This window comes from Ursus arctos, unplaced genomic scaffold (assembly GCF_023065955.2).
Source record: "Ursus arctos isolate Adak ecotype North America unplaced genomic scaffold, UrsArc2.0 scaffold_30, whole genome shotgun sequence".
In the NCBI taxonomy this organism is placed as follows: Eukaryota; Metazoa; Chordata; class Mammalia; order Carnivora; family Ursidae; genus Ursus; species Ursus arctos.
In genome coordinates this window covers 14,886,974-14,908,445 of record NW_026622986.1, presented here as the reverse complement: position 1 = coordinate 14,908,445, position 21,472 = coordinate 14,886,974, and the positions used below count along the sequence as shown (strand labels likewise).

At 37.2% G+C, this 21,472-nt stretch overlaps 1 protein-coding gene across 6 annotated transcripts in view; it reads right to left on the bottom strand.

Annotated features, from left to right (window-relative positions):
* The window catches only part of ARHGAP21 (Rho GTPase activating protein 21), a 133,028-nt gene that overhangs the window by 36,023 nt on the left and 75,533 nt on the right, over nt 1-21,472 (bottom strand). For 3 of the 6 annotated variants that reach the window (XM_044392164.3, XM_044392165.3, XM_048219288.2), the window contains exons 5-9: nt 14,158-14,250; nt 12,559-12,637; nt 10,059-10,113; nt 3,284-3,313; nt 57-1,953 (exon numbers count right to left, since the gene is read on the bottom strand). In XM_044392164.3, the coding sequence (XP_044248099.2) occupies nt 57-1,953; nt 3,284-3,313; nt 10,059-10,113; nt 12,559-12,637; nt 14,158-14,250 (2,154 nt within the window). The remainder of the gene's footprint in view (nt 1-56; nt 1,954-3,283; nt 3,314-10,058; nt 10,114-12,558; nt 12,638-14,157; nt 14,251-21,472) is intronic. The other 3 variants (XM_048219289.2, XM_044392166.3, XM_048219290.2) reach the window with 1 other exon arrangement.

Here is a 21,472-nt window from a genome sequence, read left to right as displayed (position 1 = left end):
CTGAAAAGGTGTGTAACATATTTGACCCAGTAGCCACTGACTACACAAGAGCTCACCTATAAACGGGATGGATGCCAAGGAATCCCCAGGTGGACTGGTACTTGAAGCCTTCCTTTCCTCCATTCGTTTTATATGGACCTCTCGGCGCGCGTCATTGGGCAGCCAGCAGGTCGTGTCTGACCCGGTCTCCTGGTCATTTACAGCCAAGATGTAAGACTGATGCCTTAAAGGCTGTGGCGTCTGGCGCCCGGATGGAGGCTTTTCTCTTAGGACGACAGTTTCTCTATTATCTAAAGTACTTGACTCCTGAATTTCAGCCTCTCGCAGATCGAAGTCTTGATTTCTCTGAGTGACAGATGATTCTATCTCCGAAGCGCCAGAGTTCTCAGTCGGCTGAGGGGCAGGCTTGACAGGCGCTCCCGGGAAAGAGGGGGGTTTCCCAGGCTCCACCTGGTGATCAGGGGCACTTTCGGTTCTTAGCCACGTCTGCTGATTCAACAGACTGTTTTGATGCAAGTGATTTACTGGTCTTTGGTCTTTGACAGAAACAAACGAGTTCTGGCTAAAGGATGGTTTCGTGACTTGCGTAGAAGGCGCTTTCAGAGAATTACTTCGCACTTTCACAAGAGGCGACCTGTCTTGCGAAATGCCTCGAGGCAGTGACATTCCACAAGTGGTTGGGAAGTTTCTGTTGGACTGCACTGTTTTTAGATCTGGCGGCACTTTTTTAAACTGAGACACAGATCCCACTCCCCTGCCGGGCATTCGCCTATTGTCGGAATTAACAACGCTCGGAGCCACCGTAAAATTTGAACCTCGAAAAGGCTTGTGAATTTCTTGCTGCCTAGGTCTTTCATAAATCCCTCGTCGATCATCCTGTTCAGTAAATCCACTCCACTTGTAGGTCTGCTTTCGTTCCCCATTTGAATCGGGTATTTGACTCTCAGAATTGACATTTTCTAAGGTTTCACCCTGTCCCTCGATATAATCCCAGGAACGAGTTCTGTGATTGCTGAAACTAACAGAGGGAGATGTCAGTGCTCCTTGAGACGCACTTCGTGGACAATACTTCATTAACACAGAATCCTCCAGCCTTTCCTGGGACACACTGCGCTGCCGGATCTGAACAGACTGGGGCACTCGATCGTGAGAGGTGCTTCGACGTCGTACCTGCAAAGTAGTGCGGTTTGGTACCACCTGGTTATAATCTGTTGTGCTCTGAGATGCTGCTCTTAAACTATCTAGTCTTTCTTGAATTGTCCGACAACCTATGTGCAATCGTCTGTTATCAATATACTCTTTGTAAGTTTTATAGTTTTTCCAGTCTATGTGCTGATGGGAATTCGGAGAATAGTGATTAACAGATACGGAAGGCGAGTCCACAGCCTGAGGTCTACTGCTCGAGATTCCCTCCGAATGTCCACTGTAATTGCCAGATTTAAGTAAAATTCCCGAAGGTTCCAATGACCTGGAGCCTGAAGTCTGATGAATTAGATGGGCAGTGGGAATCGATGATGACGGTGATGTGGTTCTTGACACTGTTTTCAAAGAGGTCTGCTCGTTTATGCCATACCTCACCTCTTCCGTTCTGTGTGAAGGAACTGTATGGTTGTTTCTATTAGTTAACAAATCTACAACCTTCTCAGAAGGTACAATGACAGTCCTTACACTTTCATTGCAAACACACACTGCTGTGTTCGACTTTGCAACATCTGTTGGTGATGGAGGCACTTGTATTTCCATTCTGTAGGCCCTGCCAGGCTGCATCAGGACGGGGGTACTGGTTTGCTGTTTGCTTGAGGATGAATCTGGAGGAGATATTTCAACTGGCTGTGCCATGGCTGAAGGGGCAGATGGCAGCCAGGGATAGCAAACTGGTGGAGGTTCGGGGATATTGCGGGCATTGCCACTGTAGGCTTCGTTGCCTTTCAGGTAGGCATCTTGAGAATACGCCTACGTGGAAAGGAGAAAAAAGTGTCATTTAAGATTCATAAGAACAACAATTTCCATTCTTGCAATGGACTGCTTTATTTTACTGCGCCCTACCTTATTCCTAAATGACATTCGCTAAAGCAAGCATGCAAACACAACGTAAGGATGCTCCACACATTTAGAAAAGGGCTAGTGTTTCAGAAATCAAATAAATTGTAGAATTTGCAGCAGAAATAAATTACAACTGCCTGTTTTCTCAAAAGATTGAAACACACCAGGTTTTCCCCCAGCCAATTAGAGACAGCCTTGTGGCTTCTAAAATCTTCCCCATTCAAGTTTTATGATCTTTCAGTATTTGACAGGTTAAATGGCTGCCTGATAAATCTCAGCAAAAGAACATTTTGCTCTTTTGCCAGAGTGAAGGTGAAGATATTAAAAATCTTAACCAAATACATTTTTACTGTAAGCACTACTGCTAGCATAAATTAAATGTGACATATTGAGCAATGTCCGGTCAATTAATGATTACTGAGTCCTTAAAAAGTAAGCCATTTTGATAAATTAAGTCCTAAGCCATGCTAAATATTTTAATATTTAAAAATCAGAGAAAACATGCATGTTTAAATTGAACATGAAAGTTAAAGGCACAAAAATATGAAAAAAGTAACTCTTCTTTCTGTATACAGTTTTTATTTCTTATTTTAAGCTAATGTAAAATTATATTGCACAAATTTATTTGGTCTCTTTTACTTACTAGGAGGAGACATTTCTCTATTACTAACAGGCAGGCATGCAGCTCAAATTCTTCTTTACCCATTATTTATGAAATTATCTAGCAATGTATTTCAAAACTTCAAAATAACTGAAATTAAAGACAGAGACGCAATAAAACAGAACTGATGTAACTGAGAACAATGTCAGCATCTGAGACGGTGAGGTGTGGTACCACGTTACATATCCTCCCCTAATCAAAACAAGCTTAATTCACATCTATCATCATAGCCTGTCTTTGCATTAGACAGCTTGCAAAGCTCAAGTGCAGCCACAAACATAACAGCAAAGAACCAGGGAAAGAGAGAGGGTGAGATACTTAAAAAAAAAAAAAAAAAATCCACATACAGGTAAATGTTACGTTTTAACACCAGTTATGCACAGGATTCAAGAGAAAACAAACAGAAAAACAAAAAAAAAAATCAGATCTCACAAACACATTCTGCAAATTAGTAAGATTAACATCACACTATGGAGGGGTTTCTCTAAGCAAACTCACAGTTTTAATAGGTTGGCTTATTACAAATGTCTATAGAACATTACTTAAAAAGCAAGGAAATGGCTTCTGTGGATTTCTTACCAGAGCTGTGACATCCTTTGTAAACTGTAGCTAGCAGAAAATAGGAAAACATAGTAGAAGCTGCTTACTGATACAAAGACAGAATCATGTTGTCATATTGATGCTGGAAACAGCAAGCTAAAAATACATCTATACTGATTTCTCTGGAAGGTACCAAGAGAAGTAAAGGGCAGTGAGGCATAAAGAATAACTTCAGTATCTTTCTGAGCATCTTTTTCTCGGGCTCTTATCTGGTTCTTATTTGGGCTGTCTACCATTTCTGAAAGCAAAATACATCTGGTGACAGGCTTTCCTAAGGGCTATTTTCTTCACTCTGCGCTGCTGTCTGATGACGGGCCCCAGAGCCTCCCTTCCGCAAGAGCAACATTGATGTCTCTCATTTCCCCCGAGCGTCTCCCATCTCTGCTTCCAGATGACGAAACGGATGCTCTCTTATGCATTTAAAATAGTACAACCTCCTCCTTCCCCTGTAACTCACACACGGCCACAAGCTGTGAGCTGACGGAAACCGTCTTTACACTATGATTTGGGGAGAAAGGATGACCGTTTGATTAAATATGTTTCGCTCAGAAATTAAGATCTTTCACCACAGTACCTTTTTTCCTGTGTTACTGGCTTATGGAAATGATGACTGAATGGACATAAAAATATAACTTCCAGAGGAATTCTTTAAAACTTATACTGAATACTAGAGAACATAAGCCAGGATGCGGTGGGAAAGCTGAATGAGTAGATAAAGGAAAACATGCACACCATAATATTTCAGGCTTGGATACAGTCAGTCAAAATATACACGTTGGGTTCTATGCCACTGACATGACAAGACTATCTTTTTGATGCTGATTATGTTCACACCAAGACTTTTCCATGGCAGGAAGACTGTGTCTGGATGAGTGAACACTCCGGTTCAGTATTTCCCACAGTGTGGTTGTGCCATTTTAATAAGCATCGCCGGAAAGGGAGGAGGAGGAGAGCATTCTCTATGCTCAACGATGTAGTGAAGGACCGACTGGCAGGCTTCTTGCCTTTTCAAAGCCTCTACTACATTAATGCATGTTGCAAAATTCAAAGGGAAATGACAAGCTTATTTGGCCATAAAACCCTTTTTTTTCGAAGGGGTTTTAATACAACTAGAAATTTCTGCTGGGAAATACTGTCTTAGAACTCATAATTTAGAAATACCTCCTTTATTCAAATTTGGGGATAATAAAAGTAGACGACAGGAACCAAGAAAACTTGAAAAAATATCTGACATATTTCAAACATCTCTAAGATTCCTATGTAACAGCTCTAAATACTAAACAGCCTATATTCATGGGTCCCCACTTCCGAGTAAAGGTATGCCAAGTGGGTCTTCACATACATACACAGGGACCATGCATTAACAGCAGACTAACTAAAGAGAATATCCTATGCAGACAGGAGTACTACTGTCTAACGTAAGCAGATATAATTGAGATGAATAAAACATGAATTCATTCAAGAGCATTCAATTTCCTTACAAATTCTCACAGCTCATGAACACTAAAAAACCTTGTTTATCTATCTATTTATTTAAAAGTTCCTCATTCTCAGGGCGCCTGGGTGGCACAGTTGGTTTGGCGACTGACTCTTGGTTTCGGATGGGGTCCTGAGATCGACCCCCGAGTTGGGCTCTGCGCTCAGCACAGAGTCTGCTTGAGAATCTCTCTCTCCCCCTGTCTCTCCCCGCTCCGCTCTTGCTCGCTTTCTCTCTCTAAAAATAAATAAAATCTTAAAAAAAAAATAAGTCTGACTCTTGATTTCGGCTCAGGTCATCATTTCAGAGTCATGAGATAAGAGTCCCGGGTGGGGGTCTCCTGGGTGTGGAGCCTGCTTAGGAGTCTCTCTCTCCCTCTGCCCCCTGCCCCGCTCACACACCTTCTCTCTTTCTCTCTCAAAAACAAAAAAAGAATTCTGCATTTGCAATTAAAATTGTAAAGAGCATATTAAATATAATTTAATATTAACAGTCTGGATCTTGACTGTATGTATAGTATCTAACAGTAACTTAATCCTAAAATAATCTCCCAGTTCAGTTTTAGTAGAGTTGCATCAAAATCACTATTACCATACCTATTACTATTATAATACTATTATTATTACATAATTACTGTTTAATAAATGGTAAAAACAAACCAAAAACCCCACCAAAAAACCTGCAGAATAACTAAGTTGGTAAAGTTGAAATTCCTCCCTACCAAGTCACCTTTAACAGGCTGACCTATTAATTTAATACCATCACTTATGATAAAATAAAAAATAATTACATGTCTGTCCGTATAATAAAATACATGCCAAACGTGCCACAGTGGGGTGTGGGAAAAGGAGATGGTGTGCGTACTTCATCACTTTCTAAGTTATTTGTAACTTTTCTAGAAAAGAACAAAGTACATGCAAACTTGCAAAATATGAAAGAACCCTCCAGAACTTCTACTCTTGCTTCCCTACTCTAGGCAGGACCACCTTCACGCACACATGACAAATGGGTACCTAATTTTAAATACAATAGTGTACTGATTATGGAACATATTAAATAATTGTTTTGAAAGTAATTCTAATAAATCTAAGGAAAAACTTTGATTAAATTACATTTTCTAATTTAAATAATATATTCACAGAGTGGCTGAGCACTGGACGCAGTCCAGAGATGAGTTAGAACAACAGCTCTGATACTAACAGGGTGACTGTGCTAAGCCACTTATCTCCTCATCTGCACCCGATGGCAGTAAAGGACTGTGGTCTAGTTGAAAGTACACACTTTAGTCTCAGACCCGCCTCGGGCCAAGTCCTGGTGCCGTTGCTTTTTTCCCTGTCATCCTAGAAAAGCTGTTTAGCCTTGCTGTGTTCGACACAAAACAGCGCAAAGTAGGCTCGGAGTGTCCTGGCCAAACACTAGACACACCCAACAATCTCGATAGCTATCAGAACTGATCAACCGAAAATTCAACTTTGAGTAGGCAGAGCCAGCTGCTTAACAAAATACCATGATGCATCCACTGCAAAGAAGGGCCGGGTCTAGTTCTATCGTGAACCCATTCGAGGAAGGGTTTTCTTTAGTCAGCATCACTGTTTAGAGGTGACTTGATGGGTGGTGGCTATAAGATTTTATTTATTTCTTTCAGAGAGAGAGAGAGTGAGAGAGAAAGCATGGGGGGGCGGGGGGAGGTGCAGAGGGAGAAGCAGACTCCTTGCGGAGCAGGGAGCCTGACATGGGCCTCCATCCCAGGATCCTGAGATCATGACCTGAGTTGAAGGCAGACGCTTAACCCACTGAGCCACCCAGGCGTCCCAAGGTGGTGGCTATTTCATTCATGCACAGCCAACATTTGAAAGGGTGATGAAACCATTTTGTTTCTTTGAAAATGGAACAGAAAGTATTTTTCATTTTGTAATAATACCTTAAAAACATGAAACTGTCTAAGATATCAGAGTCTAAAATACTGTTATAAAATACTGTGAAAAAAATGACTAAAAAGGAGTGTAACACTACTCGTATCGTTAATCTAGAAAATATACTTTGGTTTCGCAAATGAGGCTGCCAAGTACAGCAGCTCTATTACCAGCACTAGTTTGGTACCACCATGAATTAGTCTTAATTTTTTTTTAAAAGATTTTATTTATTTATGTGACAGAGAGTCAGCCAGCGAGAGAGGGAACACAAGCAGGGGGAGTGGGAGAGGAAGAAGCAGGCTCCTAGCGGAGGAGCCCAATGTGGGGCTTGATCCCAGAACGCGGGGATTACGCCCTGAGCCGAAAACAGATGCTTTAACGACTGCGCCACCCAGGCGCCCCAAATTAGTCTTAATTTTACCTCATGTTTTTCAATATTATATCATTATCATCTGTAATTACAAATTTATTATTATATACTTATCCATACATGAGTCAAACTTTAAACCAAATTAAATTCTCCATGCCACCTCTCAAAGACGAGCAGAGCACCTCTGGAACAGTTTGGTGCATACATCACTTCGGGAAAAGAAAACTCCATGGACACACGGTCCCGCCATTGCCCGGGCTAACACGTACAAACTACCAGAAGCCTCCACTCGGGTAAATAATTTTTACAATGGTTGTAAAAATGTTCATGTTTACTTTTTCTTTACAATGAATATTCAACCTCACAGTATATGTCTTTAAAGAGCATATACTGTGGGTAACAGATCAACGCAAATAGTTAAGGCCCTTACAGAACATTTTAACCCTAGCATCTGTGAGAGGGAAGAATTTCTGCATGTGGTTTTTGAAATCCCAGATGGGTAGTAAGGAGGGCACGTATTGCATGGTGCACTGGGTGTTATACGCAACTAATGAATCATCGAACTTTACATCGGAAACCGGGGATGTACTGTATGGTGACTAACATAATATAATAAAAAATCATTAAAAAAAAAAAGAAATCCCAGATTCTCTTTATGTTTTATAGAGCTTTAAAAAATGACACTCACAGATGTCCCAGCTAAAAACACTGATGCAGAAAAGAAGTTGCCAAGTCCTAAAATCCTTTAGGAAAAATGCATATAGTAGGCATTAATTATATGCACTTCTTTGATTGTCTCATGAATTGTAGTGTGCTCAAATATGAATGCAGGCTGGGTTTAAAAGTGAGGTTTTCTCGGGGCGCCTGGGTGGCGCAGTCGTTAAGCATCTGCCTTCGGCTCAGGGCGTGTTCCCGGCGTTACGGGATCGAGCCCCACATCAGGCTCCTCTGCTATGAGCCTGCTTCTTCCTCTCCCACTCCCCCTGCTTGTGTTCCCTCTCTCGCTGGCTGTCTCTCTCTCTCTGTCAAATAAATAAATAAAATCTTTAAAAAAAAAAAAGTGAGGTTTTCTTTTATCATGAAAGGCATATGCTTGTCACCTCTTAAGATTAAAATAATTCAAATAACATGTTTGAAAAACAAATTTTATTACGATTTTACTCGAACCCTTTACTAATGAACTCTGAAGATCTGTGTCCTCATGCCACCCGAGTGAGCCAATTTTTTCCTGCGTTTGCAACACTTTGTATTTTGCCTTTGTTTTACATGTACATATCTTAACTAAAACACAACACGACAGACGAATTAACCTTCTTTTCCACTGCTCGTGAAACTAGACGATTCCTTCCAGTGCTCCTGCTCTTCATGAACCACACAGCTGGCCGTGATGGCCATTCTGTGCTCCATTCCTGCCCTAGGAGTTCAGGACAATGCCAGGCATGCTGTGAAGTGAGCGCTGTTCTCAACAGCCTACCACCGGCGCCTTCACCTTGGCAAGGAAAGAGTCTCCTGGATGAGTGAACAGTTCTGTTTTGGAAGTGCATTCTGCCTTTGGGTCATCGGATTGTCAAGGAGGATTCAAGGTAAAGCCTCCCCTACATCTGTGCCTCATCTCCCAGTCCTTTGTGTTACGAGGAACGCAAGAGTGAACGCCCTCATTTATTTCTAATCTGGGGACTCCCATTGCCTTTAGTGATTGTATCTGCCACTCTCTCACTCTGCTGAATTATCAGGGCAGGTACCCTATAGCTAGCTTTCTGCGCCTAGGAAAACGACCCCGGAGAGTTGCACCTTCCTTGTTGAGACGCCCCAATGCCAAAAGAACTGTGTACTTAAGAAGGGTAATCTGTTAGCACGAGAAAGCCATTCCTAAATAAAATCCACCTGCTTTGAAAACACAAGGTGGATCTATATGGATTTCAGTTCATCATATTTTACATGAATACACTGAATCATTAGGATCGGCTTTAGTGGTATTTCTGTGAAAAAAGGTTTACAGATTACTTAGGACTTACGTTGAACTAAATTCAAATTAATGCCTTACAAATGAAAAACATGACTACCACTTCCATTCCCACCACAAAGATTCCATGAGTTCCCCGTTGTACTCGAATTAAAACAAAAACAAAAACAAAACAAAACAATTATTTGCTAAAAAGAATTTTAAAAACACAACTTTCAGTGGCCACTGTCATTTCTTAGATGAAGTGGTCAGCTTTTGTGTGTTCCTTGAAAGGTTTTGATCATGCTGTTTTATTCTACACAACTGCAAAGTAAATTACCAGGAAAAGTATTATTTTCTTGAATGAAATTCATATATATTACCTTCTTTTTTACTTTCAGTAATATTTAAGCTCAACAAAGGAGTTAAGGATTCTATTCATTTTCTTTCTAAAAATGAGGGGAAAATTTAGGCTAAATGCTAAAGTCTTCAATATAGTTTTATTTCCTCTTGAAGACCCTGACATATTTCTCCCGTAAGGTATAGACTCCATTCATTGTGAACCTTACTTCTAACAGAATGAATTGACACTGTTCCAAAACTGGTTGGTGGGTTAATTTACAAACAGTCATATATATTGAAACATTAAGAAATGGCTTTCACATAATTTCTGTTCTCATAAGAAAAAAAGAGATTCTAATTCCTGGGGATATACACTTGTACCCTGAGCTTTGGCTTCAGGTCAAAGGACTACCTAAGATGCAACATCGGGGCAAACTCTTTAGGAATCTCATTCCAAATGGCAACAACAGAAGTTCACTGTCAAATCCATAAAACATTCTTATGTCACTTAACTGTAAAAAGTGACGATAGTTTTTTTGTTTTTTTATTTGTCTTTTGGTAAAATGTCGAGAATCCCAGACTCTGCTCAATGAACCAGAAGGGGCTTTTCCCCCCCAAGAATCTTATAGTCACTCCACCTCCATCTTTAAAGGATTTTTATTAACATTTGAGACTATAGAACAATGCATATTTGAGTAAATAAAACTTACCACTTGGAGAATGTCTTCATCTTTTGGCATAACACTAAGTTCCAATGTTGTATCACTGAAATTGAATATAATAATTATTTTAGGGGAGGTGAAAAGTACATCAAAAAGACATAAAAGAAAGATAGTTAGCTCAGAAGTATTTTTTAAATTTGCTTATGAGTTTAATTTTTTTTAATCTTTACTTTTCAAGCCTAAATCATAGTCACTTTTATATATAAAGCTAATTATGAATGAAAGAAGGCATCCTGACATATGTTTGAGCTACTGATAAGTAGGCAAGTCTACTTTATAATGTGTTTCTAATTTAGGAACATGAAGTGTATTATTTATATTATACTCCTGGAACGAAACTCTTCAGTATATATTTATTTATTATTTTAATTCAAGTCACAGAAAAAATTATCAATTTTTACCACATATTTTCACTATTTACCAAGTTAAAAATACAGTCACATGAAAATAACCAAAGAACCCTCAAATTTATCATTTTAAGTAATATTAAACATCTAAATTTTGAAAAATTCCCTCTTGGCCTCAGAAGTGAAGGAAACTGGAGTTCACCACCACAACTAACCATAGCATCTCAACTATTTGCTTTCTCCTCTGACTTAATTTTAGAGCCTTTACAGAAACAGCTCAAAGTCTCACTTGATTTTGGTACTATGAATGTCTGTTAAAAATGATAGAGAAGTTTCTCTTCTCTAGGTTTGAAAAAGTACGAAGGGGTAAATTACACTGAATCTTGTGGTGTGGAATTACATTTAGAAAAGGCAAGGATAGTGGACTATCCCCATCAAGTGCTTCAGTATCTAACCTACCAATATCCGATTTTTTCTTCCCCCAGTACAATCAAGAGATTAAGAAACGATCAAACAACGAAAAAGAAAACAAAACCTAGTAATTTTACTGGTGTCACTTTTTGTTAGATTTGAACCCTATTATCAGGTTCATAAATGCTCAGAATAGTAAACCGTAAGAACCACAGGTTCAAATAAATTTTATTAATAAAATATGTAGGTACTTGTATTTCAATATTTAGAGTTGGTAGAAAATACATACTGATGTTTAGATAAATTCTTCTGCAAGGATACATTTTTACATTAATACACTGCAGAATCTCAATGGCTTTGTGCTGCATTATCCATTTGCTACCAACTGTAGATAAAAGGAACACAATTTTTTAAAAGAAAATAAGATGATGAAAAAACAGTATTTTTCAAATTGCTTTATCGGCTGAAAAATCAAGGCTGTCATTCCAAAGTATTATTACTCCAAGAGATAAACTGCACCAGTAACAAAAAAATTAATGTGGATTTTGAGGAAAATAAAATTAAGTTACGGTTACTTGGAAAAACGTTATTTTTCAAGAAGAGATGTTAACAAATACACTAAAAAAAAAATCCTTAAATTACAGGTTGATAAAACATATCGGTGTATTTACAATGATCTAAATTATTTAAAGGGAATAAAAATGTGAGTGATCTCCCCACTGCCTCTGGAGTAGCTTTAAATTCTTCACCAAGTCCCCTGTTTTCTCCAATACTTAAGATCAAATAGGGATCACTGTCAGGAACACCTAGAATCCAACATTAGAGGCAAGATTTAAGATTTGCTTTCTCTAAGAACTTCATTATGTATTAAAACAGTAAGAAGAATACTTGAAGAGCAATAAATCTCAACACATCATCTCATTGTAAAAATGACAATGCATAACAGCATTAGTGTAAATAACTTAGATTATAACATGAACTGCTTTAGACATAGAGGAACTTGACAGAAGTCTTCAGAAAATAATGGACTTCAATTTAATTACAAAGGGATGATCCAGACAATGGGACCCCAGTCATGGCCTACTCTTGACAGGAGTTCAATATGGTAACCACTCCGGCTTTCAATCTCTTTATTTATAATTAAGAAAAATTTTCTAGGTATGTGGTAGAAAGAGAGTAGGACTAAGTTATCTCTGAGGTCTCACAGTTACTCTGTACATATTTATTTGCCTTTAGAACTCAAAATTCTATCACTCTGTAGAACATAGGCAGACAGATGAATTTAAAGAGAATTTCTTGCTGTCTTTGGTAAAACGAATGAATTTGAGCCAAGAGTATTATTCAATAAGGTATGTAAAGATATCTGAGTAAGAGGTTTTAAAATAAATTATATATGCATTTATTTATATTTTTATTATAAACACATTTTAAATTTAATTGTCATTTCAAACAAAAGTGAGGAACTTACAGTAGATCTAAAATGTGTTGCTTTTAGATTCTACAGGACTTTAACCACGAATTTGATAGATTTGCTGAAGCAAAACACCAAGTAGGCTGCAATCAGGTAGTTCATCCTTGGCAATTCTCACATGTATTATCCACTTGAAGCAGAGTCCCATAGCTCCCCATTCCATTACAGGATATGGACAATGCTACATCGAATCTACCTGCTCCACTGATTTACAGATACCCATCTTTGGCCAAAAGTAGTCATATTTTGAGAATCTTACCTGTTCTGAATTAAAGCAATTACTTGGGAATACGTCTTTCCAATAACACTTTCTCCATTGACTTTTATGATTCGATCACCTTCAAAGAGGAGTAAAAAAAACACATGAGGAATTCCTTAAAAGGTCATTTGTGACTACTTTTGAAATATTTCTTGAGTAATGTACTTATTTTTTATATATTCTCACTCACTGTTTTTTAAACTATCTTTCATCACAAACATGAATCTAAATTTTAATATATACAGCTTCTGATGAAATATAGCTATGCCTTAAGAGCCCTGATCAATGATGAATTTAGAAACTCCAAAAGGTATAGTTACCAAGTGACCATGGCTATACTATTCATGCCCCTATCATTTGTTTTCTTAGTTGCAGAACTCCTAGTTATTCCTCTGTTTGCCCTGTCATTTCTGATAGAAAAGCATCATTCAACAGGCTTAAACAGTTGATTGTTTTTACTACCTTGGTGTCTCCTACCTTTAGTCTGGCTGATTTCCTAACTTATTTAGTTTATTGATTAGTGCTCTATTACAAAATTGAAGTATGGGTATGCACATGGTTTTGACTTTATGTATATTAACTTATTCTTCATTTTAATAAAGAAAAGCACATTTGGATTACTAATAAGAACTCAGAGGAGAAGAAAGGAAAAGACTGAGAGAGAAAAGATAGGGAAAAATGGAAAACAGAAAAATACGAAGTATTTTCTGTGTGCTTATCACAGCATCTCCACATCTTCCTGCCCTTGCGAGGCTTAGAATACAATTAAGTGATACATGCTAGGTAATGGAATCCTATATGGACACTGATATACATATTATATATATGTTAATGAGATTGGAATTAGGTTTACATTAACCACGAAAAAAGAGATAATAAATAGCGCATCCTAGTAAATCTTAGCAACAACATCCGCTGCTTATATTTATAGATATTTTATTTAAAAGGCAGTAAAACATGGTTTTTTCACTAATTCCCATTTTAAATTATTTTATGTTCAAAAACAAAAGAGTAACTATTTTAGTCTGTGCATTAAACTAAACTAAGTCTCTACTTAGGTTTTATTAAAATCACATATCACAAAATATTTTAGAATAGCTACCAGACCACATGCAGGGATACCTACGGATGAAGCAGGGCTTGCCTTGCATTGCAGACTTAAGATACTCTTCATAGTGCAAATTAATTAATTCACCTCTGGCAGATGAGGCACTTTGAGAACTTGGAGATCCAAGATTATTTCAATGATGTCAATAAATATCTTCGTCATTTTGTTAGTTTGTAATCCTTGTCGAAATTAAATGTATGTAAAATAGGTGTTTTGAAAAGGGCCTCCAAGAGTCCATTATCTAAGTGGTAACCAGAAGTGCTCCTAATTTATAATTTATATTACGCTATTTCTGTCCAAACCCATCCATTTGGGTATCAAGAAACATACAGCTGACTACGTCTCAAAAATAGTAATAATTGATGTGAAGACACAGGAAAAAAAACATACAGAAGGAGAGAAGGAAAAATATGGAAAACGAATTATGGAAGAAGGAAGAAATGAAGTAAAAAGGAAATTTAAAGGTATTGTTTAAAGAAAAATATCAGCACCTGTGCATAATCCAGCTTCAAAAGCAGGGCCTCCTTCTTTAACCTGCTTAACAAATATGGTATCCATTGGTTCCAAGCGATTTCTTTGTTTTCCTATGGAGAGAAAAAGCCCAAGGCATGATTTTACTTCGCAGTGTTTCATTAAATACCAAAATATAAAATGATATTTTAGACAATTAAGCAAAGATTTTTCACGAAGTGCTAAACACAAATCCTGAAACTGGACGGTAAAATCATAATTTAGGAGTTTTCATTAATTCAAACATTATTTTGTTTCTTCTATAACACAGCCACCACCACAATAGTAATGGTGTCCATTTAGTGGGTACATTCTGTATGTAAATTACTATACTAAAGACTACACATACCCTGAGAGCTAATTTCCATAGCATGTAAGTGTTACTACCACTATTGCATAAAAGGGGAAACTGAGCCTAGGAGAGATTAAATCCTCCAAGGTCACATAACTAAATTACACAGGCAGTACTCACTCTATTGCTCTTTAACACTGCATTGTGCTAAGCACTAAGTTATAGTTATGACTAAGACACAGTCCTTTCCCTTCAGGGATTCCAGTAGGAGAGAGACATACAAACAAAAAATGGCACTAAGGTATAAAAAACAATCATAGGCAAATACGACATACAGTCATGGCAATGACGAGCGCATAATCAACTCTGTAAGCCAATATTTCACAAATTGCTATCCATGGATCATCTGCATTAACACCGAACGCGCTTGCTAAAAATCCATGTTCTTGAGTTCAATCAGTAATCTGCTTTGTCAACAAGTCTCCCAGGTGATTATTACACACACTGACATTTGAGAACAACTAACAGTTTCAATAAAACAGAAGTCAAGGAAGGATTCCCAGAGGAGAGGACATTTAAGCCAAGTGGTAAGCAGCAAGATGAGGACTGTGGTGGGGGGAAGGGCAAAGAGGCAGACAGTGGTTCTCAAAGTGTGGCCCCCAGACCAGCAGCATTGATATAACCAAGGAATGTTTTAGAAATGCTAATGGGGGAACCCCACTGGGAGACTGAAGTGCCCATGATGTGCACTCATGTTTGGGAAGCACTGAGGTAGGAGACACAGCCCTGACTCTTAAAGAACACGGCTGAGAAAATAGAGCAGATATATGCACGGAGTAATATAATAATGCTCATTAAAATGCAATGCTGGGCAGAGACATGGTGTACTGCAAAGGTGGCTCAAAAGAAATTTCTTAAAAAAGGAATATACATCAGGAGCTCCTTTTACGTACTTAGCTATTTACTCTGAAAGAAGTCCTCTGAAGTAGTAATTGGCTAACTCAATCACTTATAACGCAACAGGGTATAGTGGGAATTGCTTGTTTTTAAGTTTTTGTTGTGTTTTTGTTTTTTTTTTTTTTGTTTTTTTTTGTTTTTTTTTTAAAGATTTTATTTATTTATTTGACAGAGATAGAGACAGCCAGCGAGAGAGGGAACACAAGCAGGGGGAGTGGGAGAGGAAGAAGCAGGCTCACAGTGGAAGAGCCTGATGTGGGGCTCGATCCCAGAACACCGGGATCACGCCCTGAGCCGAAGGCAGACGCTTAACCGCTGTGCCACCCAGGCGCCCCTTGTTTTTGTTTTTTTAACTAGGCTCCACACCCAGCGTGGGGCCCAACACAGGGCTTGAACTCATGACCCCGAAATCAAGACCTGAGCTGAGATCAAAAGTCAGACACTTAACTGACTGAGCCACCCAGGCGCCCCAGATTACGCCTGTTTTTAGAAGCCAGTAAATATGGATCCAAATCCTTCCTTTGTCAGTTGACAGTCCAGTTGCAATTAAGTAGACACTTTTACTTAACTATAATTTTTTCTTCTATAATAGTAAGAGATAATTATTCTCTATTTGTATATTCTTGAAGAGTTTCCATGAAGACTAAATGAGATAACATGTGAAAGTACTCGGCATAGCATGTAATTGGTTACTCCAGTTACAATTCCTCAGCAAAAGCACTCTTCATAGTGCTTAAATGGAAACGAGTGCCATATTTTATATCTTTAAGAATTAAAAACTTATAAGGTAATAAAAACACACTTGCAAAGTATCTATTACCCAATTTAAGAAACTATAAATATGTATCAGATATCTTCCTGAAGAACTATGCAGCCATCTGTGTTCGGATGACATGAAAATATTATCAATCCCTTTGTCATTTCAGATTTGCTATGACAGACAGTCAGGACTGCTTTCTCCATGAGGATTCGGAGGAAAAAGAGAACTGATATTAATTAAATCCCTACTATAAAGAAGAATGTCCTAATTCTTAAGAGATGTTTGTTAAAGTAGTTAGGGACTAATTGTTATGATTATATTACTGTATTATATTATTATATTTCTGTAATTATAATTATATCTGCAACTTAATTTTCAAGTGGTTTGAGGGGAAGAAAATAAACCAAGATATCCACACCCCTGAACACAACATGTGGGCAGATAGATTAAGCAAACAGAGCAACGTGTTAATTGTTGAATCAAGATGGACAAGGTTTTTGCTGTACTTTGAAAATTATAATGAAAAGCTGGGAGAAACTTCTTGTATGTGCCAGGCTTTATTTTTCTTCATAGAACTTATCACTCACTACTTAAAATTATGTCCTCGTACTAAAATGAAGAGCAGGGATTTTTGTCATGTTCTCTGATATCCATAGCACCTAGAATGATGCCTAGCACAGAATAGGCATTTAATAAATATTCAATGAATTTGTTATTTAGTTTAATTCTCACAAGCCTTCAAGATGGGCATTAGGATCCTAAGATTGCCATTGTAAGCAGGAGGAAACAGACTAACTTATGAAGTGGTGGAGTAGGAATTTGAACCCAGGTCTGAATCCAAACATTGGGCTCCCAGTTACTTCTAAAATAATTTAACTACTTATTCATTTGTCAAGCTTTACTGAATACAAGGAGACGGTCACTTATAATTAACTTTGAATAGAAAAAAAGTTTCTTTTCAGTATCAGTCACTTAAAATGCAATTACTTTTGGTAATCAGGCTAGGTCTCTCCAACTCAACATTTACAAGAGATGGCATTTAAAGAAAATCATTTTTTCTTAGCTAGAGATCTGAAGGTTTAATAAGTTTTGTTGAATCAAGTCATTGCTTTCACGGATTTATATAATAAAAGATTTATATAATAAAAGAGAAGAACCACTTTCCTCATTAATGTCTTCTAGTCTACTATGTCTGAAAGGTGATTATATGGTACTTATATTTAAAAATATAAAATGTAAGTGACATTAATGAATTCTATAAAAAAGTTAAAAGTTGGCTGGTGGCAATGCAGTAAATTCTGACTGAAAATTTCACTTAAACAGAATAGACACAGTCCAAAATAATTTTGTTTTAATTTCTATAAAAGAAATATTAATTTTGCAGTGATTGCCATTATAAAATCAGAGAAACTCTGCCATTGACAAATCCTTCAATACACTATGCCTGAAAACATATGAAGGTGGAACAGATAAAACAGGGGCCAATCTTACAGCAAGAACTATCACATCTGCTGAGAATTATCCTTTTGATTCTTGTTGTCACTTTCCTTTCTGAACTTTCTCTAAAATCTGACTTGCCAGGTCCACAATAGCTAAAATATGGAAAGAGCTTAGATGTACACTGACATATGAATGGATAAAGAAGATATAATGTATATATACAATGGAATATTACTCAATCATCAAAAAGAGTGAAATCTTGCCATTTGCAATGATGTGGATGGAACTAGAGGGTATTATGCTAAGGGAAAAACAAGTCAGTCAGAGAAAGACAAATACCATATGATTTCACACATATGTGGAATTTAAGAAACAAAACATATGAACATAGGGGAAGGAAAGGAAAAATAAAATAAGATGAAAACAGAGAGGAAGGCAAACCATTAGAGACTCTTAACTATAGGAAACAAACTGAGGGTTGTTGGGGAGGGGAGGGGGTAACTGGGTGATGGGCATTAAGGAGGGCACTTGAAGTAATGAGCACTGGGTGTTATATGCAACTGACGAATCTCTAAATTTTACCTCTGAAACTAATAATACACTATATGTGAACTAAATTGAATTTAAATTAAAAAGTTTAAAAAAAGAGTATCTTCTCTTTATAAGTCAGACAGAGAAAGACAAATGCCATATGGTTTCATTTATATGGGCAATCTGAATAACAAAACAAACAAAAACAAAAACCATAAATTCAGAGATAAACTGGTTGTTGCCAGAGGGGAGGGAGGTTGGGAGCTGGGTGAAATAGGTGAAGAGGATTAAGAGGTAGAAACTCCCAGTTATAAAATAAGTAAGTCATGGGGATGAAAAATACAGCATAGAGAATACAGTCAATAATATCGCAATAACTTTGAGTGGTGACGATGGTGACCACACTTATCATGGCAAGCATTTCGTCATGTATGTAAATGTCAAATCACTATGTCGTACACTATGTTGAAGCTAATATAATATTCTGTTAGCTATACTTCAGTAAAGTGTCTTCTTTTTTGTTTTTTTTTTAAAGATTTTATTTATTTATTTGACAGAGAGAGAGACAGCCAGCGAGAGAGGGAACACAAGCAGGGGGAGTGGGAGAGGAAGAAGCAGGCTCCCAGCAGAGGAGCCTGATGTGGGGCTCGCTCCCAGGACTCTGGGATCACGTCCTGAGCCAAAGGCAGACACTTAACAACTGCGCCACCCAGGCACCCCATAAAAAGTGTCTTCTTTTTAAATATATTCTACTGGAACTGGAAATCAAAAATATCAACTTTAAAATGTCTGTTATTCCATCTCTTGTGTCTTCAATTTTTTAAGTCAGTAACTTCTGGATATGCAAAACTAAAAGTCTGATACTGAATTGTGGTAATTCACAAGGAGAAACGATTCATTACTTCCCAGTATTATCATCTGGCAGGGCCAGATAGCTTCCCTGGCAATTCTTAGTAAAAAAGCCTCTTTTAATTCTACATCCGTGTTTTATAATTTTTCTTTTTTTTTTTTTGAGAACACATAGGACGTGCTTCAAAGAACTGTTAACACCTATTCAAGTGTCATTTCCTTGACCTTGTCAAAAGAAAAGGAAAATGTGTCTTTTTAGCACACACAGATAAACCTTTCTGTATTTGAGAAAAGGAAGTAAAAAGACAACAGTCTGAATAATAATCTAAATGGCTAAATGACAACAGCTAAAAGGTACAGAAAATGTTCCATTTTATGCTATTTAACATACAATTAGTGAAGACTTAAACCCAGAAGACAGAGAAAGCATACATGAATTTACCTGAAGTTGAATATTACTTTGAAATCAGAAAAAAAAAAAAAGCACATACTTTTACATTATAGTAAATATAATCAGTTGGGAGAAAAATAATGAGTAAAAAATAAATGAACAAATAAATAACGTGTAGTAAGTAGTAGCTGCCATCCAAATCCTGGATGAATACCCAGGTAGATGTGACTTCTACTCTTATATCCAGGATAACACAGTAGTTGACAGCCCGGGCCTTTTAAACAGATTACATGGTTTTTAAAATCCTAGCTCTGCCATTTATTTTCCAAGGAGGGTTATCAAATGTTGCAAAAATTAGTTGTCTCTCAGAAATGCAATTTAATTGGGCGTCCTGTATTTTATCTGGCAATCTTACCTCCAAGTGATTTTAGACAAATGATTACTTGTGTTCCAGAGTTAACTCCTCTGAACAACGAGGATGATGATAATATATTCCTACCTGGCAAGGTTGTTGTGAGGATTAAAGGAGATAATCCATCAAAATGCTTATATAATGTCTAATACAAGTAGGTATTTAATAAACGTTATTACTGTGGTCGTCTGATAATAAACCTTTAGAAGGTTTACACACGGATCAGGGATAAATGCGGCCAGGGTGCTTGTCACTCTGCAAATGCTTAATTAAATACTGGTTGAAGGAGTATCTCTACAAATATAACTGTCACATTATGAGGAAATTGAGGAATATAAACCAAAGACTAAAGAACTCTAAAGAAAGGAAGGGAGACAAAAATAAGAAACTGTACCAAACAATTTCCAGTAACTCTGACATGAACTACAGACCCTGTTTTCAAAGAAACTGGTGTCAACACCAGAGGGCTTGTGGGCTTTGTCAGTTAAGAAAGATTATTTAAATCTGTATGACCCTCTTCTTCAGAGAATGCTAAAGCCAAAATCACTTGCAACAGTTAAATTATTTCAAAATTTAAACTTAGAATAAAAGCAAACAGACTTGAGCAAATGGATTATTTGATGAATTGACAATTTGGGGGCACCTGGGTGGCTCAGTTAGTTAAGCATCTGCCTTTGGCTTGGATAGTAATCCCAGGCTTCCGGGATCCAGCCCCACTTCTCGGCATGGAGTCTGCTTCTCCCTCTCTCCCTCCCCTCCCTCCAACTTGTGCTCATGCTCTGTCTCTCTCTCTAAAATAAATGGAATCTTTAAAAAAAAAAAAAAAAGTGGCATAATTTTGAAGTATGCCACTTATAAAGAGGACCCTGTAATGAATATTCCACAGAGAAATAGATAGGTCTAAGTCAGATATCTTATAGTTCTAGGGACAAGAGGAAAATATTTCTTAACAGAGTGAAAAAATATATACTCCATACAAATAAATACCATCCCATGTTTTAAACAAAAACAAAGCAATAGAAAGTAATGGCTGTCACTGAGATTAAGCTTTTTAAATTCTTCTGAGTTCTTGAAGATGTTACTAAATAATTTTTTTAAATGGAACCAATCTTCTCTTTTATAAAGACAGTTAATCTTTTAAAGTATTCTTTTGTTTCTTTGTTGTAAAAAAAAAATCTACGTAAGAGACGGCCACTAAAATTAAACTGTGCTTCATATGAAAATTGTATTAGCTTTGGAAGAAGGATACTCTCCACAAAGGTGGAAAACTAAAGAGATATATCACGTAAAATGGAGCATTAAAGCTCCAAGCATTAATTATTTAAAGAAAATCAATTAAATAGCTTATTGAAGTTGATGTTTAGTTTTCAGACCAAAAATAAGTGAAACCACAATGTAGATTGAAATAGATATCAAAGTTAAATCTACATAATGAAAAATGACCTCAACTTCTTTTTGATGGGTAACAGATTGCCACAGGGGAAGAAAAAAAAGGGCATGGAGAATTTATTGTGCAAAAGTTAGAAATTATGAATTTTTTAAGCCAGAAAACAAATGGGGAGATATGAACACCAAACTCAGGCTAGTGACTACCTTTGGGAAAGGAGAATAGGGAAAGAGTGGTATAAAATGGCCTTAACCATCTTATAATCATTTATGTCTTG